General features: G+C 46.7%; 1 protein-coding gene and 1 pseudogene across 5 annotated transcripts in view; one reads left to right on the top strand and one right to left on the bottom strand.

Moving 5' to 3' along the window:
* Nod1 (nucleotide binding oligomerization domain containing 1) overlaps positions 1-12469 on the bottom strand; it is a 64826-nt gene that overhangs the window by 34399 nt on the left and 17958 nt on the right. For all 5 annotated transcript variants that reach the window (XM_071613978.1, XM_071613976.1, XM_071613972.1 and 2 more), the window contains exons 2-7: positions 11808-11890; positions 9808-10118; positions 7767-7941; positions 4113-5937; positions 1614-1697; positions 104-187 (exon numbers count right to left, since the gene is read on the bottom strand). In XM_071613978.1, coding sequence (XP_071470079.1) covers positions 104-187; positions 1614-1697; positions 4113-5937; positions 7767-7941; positions 9808-10002 — 2363 coding nt within the window. In that variant the 5' untranslated portion in view covers positions 10003-10118; positions 11808-11890. The remainder of the gene's footprint in view (positions 1-103; positions 188-1613; positions 1698-4112; positions 5938-7766; positions 7942-9807; positions 10119-11807; positions 11891-12469) is intronic.
* LOC114096121 (U6 snRNA-associated Sm-like protein LSm5 pseudogene) lies at positions 8864-9446 on the top strand (annotated as a pseudogene).

A 12469-nucleotide genomic window follows, 5' to 3' on the forward strand; every position in this document is an offset into this window, starting at 1 on the left:
GTTTACAGTGACATTTATTCTTCTAATAACGGAAGGGTTACCCAAAGAATCGAAGAAGAAAAGAAGCTACTAAGGAACTTCACACCAGACCCCACTTACTTACTTCAGGTGGGTGAGGGCCTTGCATTCATCCAAGATTTGGGCGACGTACCTGGCTCCCACATCTGTGATCTGGTTGTTGTATAAACTTGAAGAGAAAGCACAGTCAGGTCACTTCATGACTCCCAAGGTCATATGAACACCCTTTCATGTGTGCTGCTTACTGAGTTTCAAAGTGTGTTGAAAGGACACACAGGACTGTGTGGTCTCAGCCTGGCTTCAAGACCAGCTCCGCCACTGGCCGCCTCTGCCTCAGTCTCTCTGTCTATAGTGGGGGTGACAATCATAGCTCCTCATGGGGTTGGTTGTCATGAGGAGCATGCGACATGGTGCAAAGCCCTGGCAGGGAAGTGCCTGGTTCACCAAGCCATTCATGCAAATGATGATATGTCCATCAGCACACAGTCAGTCTCTTGAGGAGAAGTTTCTCTCTGAAGACATTCTTTCTGAATGACTAAGAGGCAGGCACACAGAACCTTCTCTATGTTTACCTCTTAGTCATTTTACCACTCAATTCCAATTCAGCAATAAAGCTGAGGCATTGAGGACCCCATTGTCACACAGCATTCCTGAGTGGAGAGAGAGGTGGCCCCGGGATCATCTGCTTCACTGTCCTCGTTCCATGAAGGAGCTGACTGAGGCCCAACACAGCTGAGCAACCACTTGCGCTCATGGAGACAGTGGTAACCTGGGTGGGATGGGGTGGGGTGGGGTGGGCAAGATCCCTTATCTCAAACTCCACAATCCCAAAGGCTCTGAAAACCTAAAGTGTCTCATAGTTGTTTTGGCAACCAATGTGAACCTATTTATGATCTCTATTTACCCTACTTGGTCTGAACATTCACACATTTCTCTGCAGAAATATCAAGGTAAAGGATAATGGGGTGCTGCCCTGGACCCCTCTGGCCACGTCACTACTACAAAGCAAATACACCGAACCCTGATCCTTGGCTTGACCCAAGGGTTCTGGAGGAGGGATTATGGACTCACAGTATGAAAATCTAATACATAAACAGTATTTTTTTTTTGGCGGGGGAATACTGGGGATTGAACTCAGGGGCACTCGACTACTGAGCCACATCCCCAGCCCTATTTTGTATTTTATTTAGAGATAGGGTCTCACTGAGTTGCTTAGTGCTTTGCTATTGCTGAGGCTGGCTTTGAATTTGCAATCCTTCTACCTCAGCCTCCAGAGCCACTGGGATTATAGTCATGCGCCGCTGTGTCTGGTCACAAACAGTATTTTAATGTTTACAAAACTTACCCCCATGTATTTCCTCTTAGCATCTTTCAATAACCAGGTATTAGATGACCTGCATGGATTAGGATCCCCATTTATAAGTGAGGAATCTGAGGCTCAGCAAGAATTCAGTCTGAGACAGAAACAGATCCCAGGCACTTGCCACCCACCGCCCTGATCCTGGCCAACCTGCTGGGGACCCATATGGATGGCAACTTCGGCTGCTTAGTATCATTACTAAGTAGTTGGCCCAGTGTTCCTGAGAAAGACATACCCCAAATACTCCAGAATTTTGTACTTGGTCAGCTCTTCACACAGCACCTTCACACCACTATCCGTGATCTGGTTGACACTGAGTCTGAAACACAACAGCAAAGACAATGACAAATTTGGGCAGTTTCTAAATCAGAGGGAAGAGGCTGGGGTCAGCAAACCTCTATAAAGGGCCAGTGAGCAAATGTTTTAGGCTTTGCAGCTGGTTCCCAGCCCCACCACTGCTTCACTGTCCTCGTTCCATAAAGGATCTGACCAAGGCAGTAAAGCAGCCAGTAAGTAATCAAGTGGTATGGTGTGGGAAGCCGTTCTCGCACGTGATTGGGCACCTCCCTGACTGGGTGTGAGGCGTTCTGGCCAAGCTGTGTCAGAACTAATCCCCACCCTTTTTAGGTGCGAGAGCCCATCCGTGTGGGGTATGACTGACCATTGACCCTGAGACCAATCACTGACCCTGACCGTGGAATGCTGTCCCCCTCAACCTTCATTGGATGGAATTTTCCCCTGAATTTCTTGTTCCCCAATAAAAGGCCACTCCCTGGCGTGCCCTTCCTCTCTCCTGCTAGTCTCTTGTGTAAACCTCACTACCCCACCAGGTGGCTCGAGGCAGGAGCCAGAGGGGGCCGTCTCTGACCTGGTCAAGAAAAAGTAAATTGAGTTTATGTGTGTTTATTTTGATCTCACTAGTTAACTTCTATGCTTAGGACCTCTAGTATGAAGCTAGCGTGCTGGTCGCGCGGCAGAGTGTGGCTGGGCTCTAATAAAGCTTTATTGACAAACACAAGCCATGGGCCGAATTTAGTCCACAAGCTGACTTCTGTAATAAATTAAAGGCCAAACAGGTAAAAGCTTGATTTTTAGGCCACATCAAAATGATCAGGTCAGACACTCCAGACCCTTACCTCTATTGTAGCCAGATTGGTGGTGGTGTACAGTGTGCACATGTCCTGTATGATCATCCCAGGTTGACAGAGGCTATTAGTCACTTCCAGTGTCTATGCTTTCTTAGCAATAGAAACCTCCCTCCTTTTTTACTTGACATATACAATTCAATTCTACCAGTGAAATTGAAGAAACAGTATCATTAGCAGTAGTTGAACAGTCTTTTTAAAATAATAAGGTTTGCTCTTTTTAGCCTTTTCCTTTGTCCTGGTGGCTAGATTGCTGACTGGAGCATGGGTAGCCATGTTGCGTTAAAGCATAGAAACGAGATAGTGAGAATGGCATTAGAACAAGGCAGAAGAGAACCTGGGCTCCTGATGGTTATGGAGACACTATACCAGCTCTGTATTACCTACCTCTAGCCTTTGCATAAAAAGAGAAATAAGCTTAAAACTTATTTAAGACATCAAGATTTTGTAGTTTGTCTAACTCTCCAGCTGAAATGAATCCTATCGGGTACTCTCGGGGGAAATCAGAGAGCTTCCCCGTAGTCGCCCATAGTCTCCTACTTTCCTGTGAGCTGTTTTTCCTTTCCTGGGGACAGCAGAATGGATCAGGACCACCACACTGCTGCCAAGTCTCTCTTTCATAGGATGGGTGCAAGGTGGCGCAGGATGACAGATTGCCAAAGGCTGCAGAAGAGAGCGGTTGGCTGCTAGGGCAGAGGACAGGTTCCAGGCTTTCAATTCCCAGGCCAGGGAAGCCTGCAGCTCCTGGCACTCCATGTGCCCACACAGATTCCTCTCTGGCACCAGTACATCAGGCCCTGGGAGGCAGGTGCAAATCCCCACTGCTCTTCAGAAATATATGAGCCAAGTAATAGAGAATTCCAGGCTGGTAAGACTGACAAGGTTTGTTCTAAGCAGGAAATGCTAATAGACAAGAGCAGACTGGCCTCTTTCCTGAAAACCCTCAAATGGAAAAACTACCATGTGGCAGAATTTTCACCAAGCAAATAGGGCTGCTGATTTGACCATGAAAGGCAACTCATGCCAAGCAGCTCCAGGTCTGCTTTCTCTGCAGTCACGAAACCTCCCTCACGCCAGAAACTTTTCACAGGCTATCTCTAATCCTTCAATTGGTCTTAAAAGATAGCTTCTTTATGCCATCTTTATTCTGGCTCTACCCTGTCTCAGCTATGTGATCTGAGTCAATAATTATCTCCTCTGTGCCTCTGTTTCCTCATTTACCCAAATGGAGACAATGATAGTACCTACTTTATAGAGTGAAGAGCATTAAATAAGGTAATATTGGTAATGTGCTTCACCCAACCTCAATAAACTAAGTTGTTCTTACTGTGATTGCTGGGATTATGAGCATCTCCTCTTTCGAGAGGAATTCACCAAGGCTCAGAGAGGCTAAGCAGCTTGTTCAAGTGCACCCAGCTGGGGAGGACCAGTTCTGACTCTCTTTAGTCCTTGCCCTCTGTCACCCTGAAAGAAAGTCCAGATGTTCCAAGACCAGTGACTGTGAGTTCTAGGGGACAACAGACTAGGGGATCCTGACCAGTGATGCCAGTCCTGGCCCCATTCCAAGCCCCACCCCACCCTTGTCTGACCTGATAACGGTGAGGCGGCTGAAGCAAGGCTGCAGCTCCCGCACACCATAGTCGTTGAGATTGTTGTTGTCCAGATCAAGGGCAAGCCGCTTGCGGGAGTGGTGCAGGACGAAGGAAAGGGCACTGCAGTCAGCGGAGCAGGCATTGCAGAAGGTCAGCTTGAGGTAGTTGGCGCAGATGCCCTTGGCCGCCAGCTGCCCCACCTTCTGGCTCTGCGTCTCATAGATACAGCGCAGCATCCAGAGGAAGGTGGGCATGGCCTGCACTTGGCTGAAACCCCCGGAATGACACCGGGGCAGGCTCTTCAGGTAGGCGCGCAGGCTGGCAAACAGGTGCCCCCACAAGGCCTTGCGCTTCCTCCGCAGGGTGGCAGCAGGCACCAGGTGCTGCAGGAGTTTCTGTCTGGCTTTGGACAACAGCCCGCACAGGAAGAGGTTGGTGAACTGAAAATGATCCTTGTTTTTGAAGGGATCAGAACGTGCCAGCCTGCCGCCCCCGAAGCACTGGAAAGGAAGGAAGGGAGGATAGCAGGACTCTACCGCTGCCTCTCCAGGAGGCGCCCACTCTTGAAAGAACCTGAGCAGCTCCCGGTGCCCCACCTTGTTGTCCACCACGAGAAAAAAGGCGGTAAAGAAGGCCTGGAGGGTGATGTGGAAAAACTCATAAGACTGCTGTCCCCCTTCAGGGGTCATTTCTGGCACGGCCCTCAGGAAGCCCAGCTGCAGGTCCCCCTCCTGCAGCTCGGAGGCCTGCACCTCCTCCTGGGTGAACACGAAGAGGCTCCTCTCCATGCCGCTGTGAGCCACCTGCCCCAGCGAGCGCAGTGTGCGCCAGCCCGCGCTGAAGGTCTCGGCCGGGCTGCGCGTGTTGCGCTGCACCAAGCTGCTGGGCTGCGTCCTGTTCAGATGGACCTCGGTGACCAGCAGGAAGACGTCGGTCAGGGTCACCGTGCAGTCCGAAAGTTGCGGGGAGCCTTCGAGGGTGGTGTAGAAGTGCTGGAAGCACCGGAAGATGATCCAGCAGAAGAGAGGCACGGTGCACAGGCTGCAGAGGTTGGGGTTGGCCTCCAGCTGCTGCAGCAGGCGGTCCTGCGCAGGGCGCTCAGGGAACATCTTCCGGGCATAAGTCTGCAGGTGGCTGGGGGAAAAGCCCCGGAGAAGCACCTTCTTCCGCAGGAGCTGGCGGGGCACCTCGACACCCGTGCGGGCCGTGAGCAGCTTGCTGGCGCCCTTGAGCAGCCTTCCGCTGAGCAGGTTGGCCAGCAGGACCAGCGGGTGGGCGGGCTCCCAGGGGCAGCAGCTGTCAGGCACTCGGCTCAAGTCGAAGTCCGAGTGCAGCTCGTCCAAGCCATCGAAGGTGAAGAGGGCCACGTGGGGAAAGCGCAACAGGAAAGCAAACACCTCATCGGGGTCCTGCTCCGGGTAGCAGTAATGCTTGAAAAGCAGGTCCTGCAGGCACAGCGTGTCACTCTCCTTGAAGCAACTGAACATGCGGCAGCGGAAGTGGAAGAAGAACTTGACCCCTATGTCCAGCCGGCCTGAGGCCCAGAGGCTCTGCAGCCGCTGCAGCAGCATGGATTTGCCCACACCCGCGTCCCCGAACACGAAGATGGTCTCGCCCTGCTCGTTGAGGACGCCTGAGCTGTGGTCCAGGAGGCAGGACAGGCTGCCCAGGCTGCCCAGGTTCTCGTTGCTGAAGCTCACCAGCTCCATGACGGTATCCATGTAGATCTCCTCCAGCAGCAGGTCCTCCTTTTGGGCATAACACAGCATGAATTTGGAGTCACAACCCAATTGGTGCCGCAGCTTCTGGGTGTACCTGCTCACTGGAGAGACGGGTGGCAGGCACATGTCGGGGTGAGAGGCAGAGAGAGAGAGGTGGAAACCACATCAAACAGGGAGATATCAAGGAGGAAAGACAAGCCCTCAAGCAAACCAAACACCCCCCAGGGCCCCTGGGGTGCTCAGTGCAGGCATTCCTCAATACCAGCCCTCTGAAACCTGGAAGAGCCCACACTCCAGAAACTGAGCATCTCCAGGTTTCCATCCCTCTGCTTGCCTTCCTTTTTAGCCCCGCTAGAGGGCGACACACTTCAACTGGGATCAGAGTCTGAGATAGGCCTCTTGTTCCTCTGCAGTGTTGTCACTGAACTCTAGCTGAAGACAGAAGCCCCTACACTGGAGGGCCAGGCCAGATGGCCCTGCTTCCCTGCCCCATCCCTCAGCCTTGTTCAAATACCACGAGCCAGTTCCCATTGGAAATTTCACTGTTAAAGAAAAAATGACCCTGACCTTTCTTTTGCTTGCAACATAGCTGTTAAAGCAGCTGGTCTCAAAAGCCAGAGGCCAAAACTTTTTATACAATGATGAACATTATGGTTTACAAAGGAGCCGCGTGCCTCACCTAAAATACCACAACTAGTACACTAAGATGAAGGCAGCACCAGCCCTGGCACCCAAGCTGTGGGCCTTGGGTTACCAATGTTTGGCATAGCGACTGGGTAAGGTCTGAGCAGCCCACAGGGGCAGAGATGTTCACATGGGTGCCATGCTCCCAGCAAACCTGAGTGACAAGAATGAGACTTAATGCCACAAAGCAAGTGGTTCTTCCCCGAACAAAAGGCTGTTCCCTACTTTCCTTTATAATAGTCTTAATTATAATTCAATTAGCCAAAATTGGGTACCCATGTATATTTCCAGATTCATCTCCAATCCTTTTCCCATCAACTTTCCAACTTGGTTGCCTATTTAATATTTGTAAAGTGAGTTGCATTTTGTTTACCACTTTATTGAAGTGTAATTTATATACCACAAATTTCACTCACTAGTGTTATAGACTTATCATTGACTTTTACAAGTGTATAAAGTTGTGCAAACATTAGCACGATCCAGTTCTAGAATACATCCATCGCACTCCTGAAGATTTTTCATGCCTATTTGCGGCCAATCCCTGCCCCCACCTTTACTGCTCTGCTTTCTTTCTCTCTAAATCGGCTTTTCCTATGATTTTAGTCTTTTGCATGCAGCTTCTTATAGAGTGAATTATACTTTAAAGGCTAGGAAATAACTGGCTAAAGGAACCAATGGAGAAGTCCTTTGAGAGGACTACTCACCATGGAATATTTTTCCTTTTTTCATAGGGGAAGGAGCAATAAGAGCAAAACGCTGGCTGTGGATGGCAGCTACAGGAACAAGTCCATCCCTGGCCCTAAAAGTCTGCTTGTTGGCCATTGGCCTTGTTCTCCCTAAACATACACCTGGCTCTCTAGGTATGTTCTTTGCTTCTGTTTCCAAGGTCAAACTATCTTTTTTTTTTTTTTTTTTTGGTACTGACATTAAATTAAGGGGTGCTTTACCACTGAGCCACATTCCTAGTCCTTTTTATCTTTTATTTTGAGACAGGGTCTCGCTAAATGGCTAAGGCTGGCCTCAAACTTGCAATCCTTTTGCCTCGGCCTCCCAGGTATCCAGGATTACAAGCATGTGTTACAGTGCCTAGCAAGAATTAAATTAATTTTATTATCTGGTGCTATTCCAACTTGAGGTGGAATATGAGACTGACTTTTATGCCCACTTGGGTCTCAGTGCTACAGCATTTCCAGACCCACTGTCCTTGTGCACAGGTGCCTGTAGTCACCCTGGAGCTGACTCATACCTGGGTCGGTGTTGACAATAGTTTTGCTCTGAATGAGCTGGGAAGGAGAGTAGCAGATCTCCAATAGCCACGGCCTGAGGTCCACATAAGCATCTGCAAGTTGCTGGAGCACGTAGAGGAAGAACTCAGAAACCTCCTCACCCTTGCTCTGGACCAGGTCCAGAAGTTTTCGGACCTGGTGGCAGCACAAGCAGAAGGGTTATGAGCTGGCATGAGGGGTCCTTCCTGACAGAAAGATACCTCGGTGGGCTTAGTTCAGGGCTCTGAGCTCTTACTAAGCCAATATGAAAATCTGATGCATTAGAAGCCTAGCATCTTCTAAATTGATCTTCTTGGCAAGAGGCAAAACTGGGAAGCTTCCATGAGCCTAAAAATAAAAAAGTTTAGACTCACGACTAGAACCATATCCACCCATGGAATTCTCTGTCTGCTTTCCCTGGGGATTGAACCCAGAGCTTCATACATAGAAGGCAAGTATTCCACTACCAGGCCGAATCCCGGCTTTTTATCTTAACCTAGCACTATTGCCATCAGGAATGATTATGGAGAGGGAGAAAATCACCCTGAAGCCTAATGAGGCGGCAGCTGGGCCATGCAGCAAGAGGGTAACAGACCCCCATATGTATTATATGTTTTAAGTAGCCTTTTTTTTAAATTAAAAATGCAGGGGGAAAATAAGTGTGCTACTGAGTTTCAAATAAGTTCTGTCATTCCTTTAAGTGAGACGGAGTTATGGGTCTCAATTCTATTTTTTCAGAAGGTAACACCAAACTTAGGTGAAACTAGTTGCTGCTACATTGTCTACAATGGAACGTGGAGACCTCCTCCTTGGGGACCCACCTTGGATGTAGTCCTTCCTAAACACAAGGCCATGTCCATCCTGAGTCCTAGCCTGCTACCAGCAGCCCATAGGGCTTCAAGGCACAGAATGACCATCACTGCTAGTGTTCTGTGCTCATCTGCTTTTTCTCTCCCATTCATTTAAAGTGGATTTAACCATAAGTTGTCTGGAACCAATATATATGGCAATGAAAGCTAGATCTAAGAGCTTGCTCCAGCCACAACCACGGAACTGATATGCATAACCATGAAAAGAACCCAATAATTGGAGCACTGACGCTCTAACAAGACCTCAGCATGGGCTGACCACTTCCGGCTCATCCATGGCATCTACCACTACCACCAACCTGTCGTAGCTACTGCCACTAGAGCCTGTGGACAAGTGTATAGGATCAAGCATTCACATTGTGATGAAGAGTGAGAAGGAAATTGTTGGAACATTTCTAGGATTTGATGACTTTGTCAGCATCCTTTTAAAAAGTGGTGGTGGCCTAGGTTTTTTTTAATTTTTTTTTTTTTAGTTGTTGATAGACATTTATTTTGTTTATTTAGTTGCAGTGCTGAGAATCAGACCTAGTGCTTCACACGGGCCAGGCAAGTGCACTACAGCTGAGCCCCAGCTCCAGCCCCCAAATGCTTTTACTGATACAATGAAAATCACACCAGAAGGAAGAGGATTACTAAATTAGATCAGATTTTGCTAAATGGAAATGAAATCACACCAGAAGGAAGAGGATTAATAAATTAGATCAGATTTTGCTAAAGGGAAATAATATAACAATGCTGATTCCTAGAGGAGAAGGACTTGGAGTCCAAACGAATTTCCTTGACTTATGCTAGATTCCACTTTGTTTGTAATAGCAACAAAATAGATTTTGTAAAACATCTTCTAATGTTTAGATTCTCTAAAGCTCATTTTCCTGTTAAAGGGAAATACTTTGAAAATGTATTATATGGCCCTTTTTCTAAGTTAATCATGATTATCTTGGAAAAAGAAGAAATTAGGTTTTTTTTGAAGATTAAAAAAATAAAGATATTTTTGGTTAAAAAAATTAAAACAACAACAACAACAAATAAACTCAACGTGAAATTCTTCCCCGCTTACTAAACTCACAAAACCCCTGACTCAGGCCAGAAGGGACAAGACCCTTCCAGCTTCAGGGGCTCAAGTCCTGCCAGTACCAATCCCATCACCAAGCACCTTGTCAGGTTGGGTGGGGCAGGCACCCACGATCTCTGCATCCTCAGCTGAGAAGTAGTCATTCTCCAGCAAGTTGTCCACCACACACTGAGTGTTACGGATGTGAGTGACCAGAAGTTCCCGGTTGATCTTCAACAAGTTGATGTAGGAGTCAGAACCAGCTGGGATGCTCTCACGGTGCTCCTGTGTTTCCATAGTTAAAGTAGCAAATAGCTACTTTTCCCACATTCATCGTTAGCTGCAGGTGTCTTCCTGGTACAAGGGCAATCAGGATTCAGGACCCTCAGGGTCCCCGCCTCCCAGTGCAGACTCTAAAGTGATAAAGGAAGTGATCAACAAAGCAAAAGCCCTGGAAGGGTTCCCCCAGCTGTCTCTCCCACGGGATTTCTTTACTTACAGCAGGACGGAGGCATGCTTATGACTTTTATCTGAGATGCATTCCAGAAAAAAAATATATTTAATTTTTGGCTTGTGGGTTTTTAATAATTACTAGGGTAACTGAACAAAAGCACCCACCTCTTGTTTAGCAAAGCTCCCTAATTTTTATTATCTTCTTTGAGAAAGCAAAAGTGTGCCTGAATTCTAGACTGTGATCGAGCTGGACAGGTGTATGATCTTACATATCAAGGTTAACTGGGATGGGAGGTGTCTGCATTCTCCACGTGATGAGCACAGCAATCTCAGAACTGGGAACAGAGGAACTACAGGGGAGGGTGAGATACAGAGTGCGCAGAAAATGGCCCAAGGAAACAGCCTGCATGAGGACTCCTATGGTGACCAGAGCCAAGAAACCTAGGGACAACGATGTGTCATTACTGCCCCTTCTGTGTTGAGCCATAGACCTCCGCTGACCCTACTATCTTCATACCTTCAGTAAAGTCTGTTCTATACAAGCACCATGGGGAGGAAGGAGGAGCAATGGCCATGTGTGGACTGAGAGGACAGAGGGAACATGGGTTCTTAGTGTGAGGTGACCAGGAGAGGCATCTTTCTGGAAACCTTGAAAACCTCATGAACATGATGAATTTCCAGTCTTGGTAGGAACAGGGACCCAAGTTATTTTAGCTGGGTATTAAAAATGGGTTCATCTGAGTTATCTCCAAATTGCATTGATTTGCTTTCTTGCAACAACAAACTAAGATCATTGAGCTACATCTTTGGTTATCCGTATATGTGAAGAAAGAATCAAAATCTTGGAAGCAGAAAGACCTTGAACTGACCACTTGGTCCTTTGCCCAGGTAGGAAAATCCATACATTTCACAGAAATAGTGTAAAATTATTATTGTTGAGCTAAAAAAAGTTCATAGACCTCTGAACAGTGTTATTCATTTATGTCTCATGAACCATGCCTGCTAACATTCAAGTCTAGTGGTTTTCAAATTTTTGTTTAACAAGTCATTTGTGAGTTTCTACGCTAACATAGTTCCATTTCTTTCTTTCTTTTTTTTTTTTTTTTTTTTTTCATACCAGGGGTTGAACTTAGAGCACTCAACCACTGAGCCACATCCCCAGCCCTATTTTGTATTTTATTTAGAGACAGGGTCTCACTGAGTTGCTTAGTGCTTCACTTTTTGCTGAGGCTGGTTTTGAACTCCAATCCTCCTGCCTTAGCCTCCCAAGCCACTGGGATTACAGGCGTGTACCACCACGCCTGGCCTTCTTCTTAATTTACCTACCAAATTGCTAAGTCTTCATAGAGTCTCAGTTGTATCTCACATAATAACCTCCCTTTTTTAACCTGAGTGACTAAGCAAGTGACAATATAAAATAAAACTTTGAGCAACAGAAGAGCAAGAGATTCTTACCAAAATGAATTTAAAGGATGAGAATGATTTGTTACTATTCTCCTAACAGCATGCTAACCTATTAGATGTGAATGCAGCCTTTTTTATTGTGGTCAATTCTGTGACCCACTTTTAAGAGCCACAGCTTTAGAAAATCAATTCCTTTAAGACATATCAGCTGATAACATTAAATTTAAGTTAATGGTTAATAATACCTTTTAAAGTGTCTGGCATCATTCTGGGAAGGAAGTAAAAATATTTCACTTCTCGCCTTAAAACTTCAATTTCTTTCTGGAATCTGCAAAATTGAAAAAGAAGAAAGGTGTTTTGAAAATGCTATTGTGCGGAATGGTGAAGGAATGAGTGAAATTGCTAATAACATAGTTTTTAAATCCAAAAACTCCAGGATCTGAGAGTACTTTCTGTACTATTTTCTTTCTGGACAGGTTTCCAAATGTCAATCACTGGGGCACTACGTCACTTGTTTTGTTGTTGCCATAATTGAGACTATAATTGAGACCCACCTGTCCTTTACTTGCTTAACTTTTTGATTACAATTGAGTTTTTAAAACTCTAATAGATTAGGTGCACATTTGTAATCCCAGCAGCTGGGGAGACTGTGGCAGGAGGATCGAGAGTTCAAAGCCAGCCCCAGCAACTTGGCGAGGCACTTAGCAACGCAGCAAGACCCTGTCTCTAAATAAAATATTTTAAAAAGGGCTAAGGATGTGGCTCAGTGGTTAAGCACCCCTGGGTTCAATCCTCAGTACCAAAAAGGAAAAAACCAAGACCAAAAACAAAAACCCTTTAATAGATTAATTTTCAGGGTGGTTTTATGTTGCCATTAGAAAGAGGAAAAAATTACTTGCAATAAAGT

The sequence above is a fragment of the Marmota flaviventris genome, chromosome 1 (assembly GCF_047511675.1).
Source record: "Marmota flaviventris isolate mMarFla1 chromosome 1, mMarFla1.hap1, whole genome shotgun sequence".
NCBI lineage: Eukaryota > Metazoa > Chordata > Mammalia > Rodentia > Sciuridae > Marmota > Marmota flaviventris.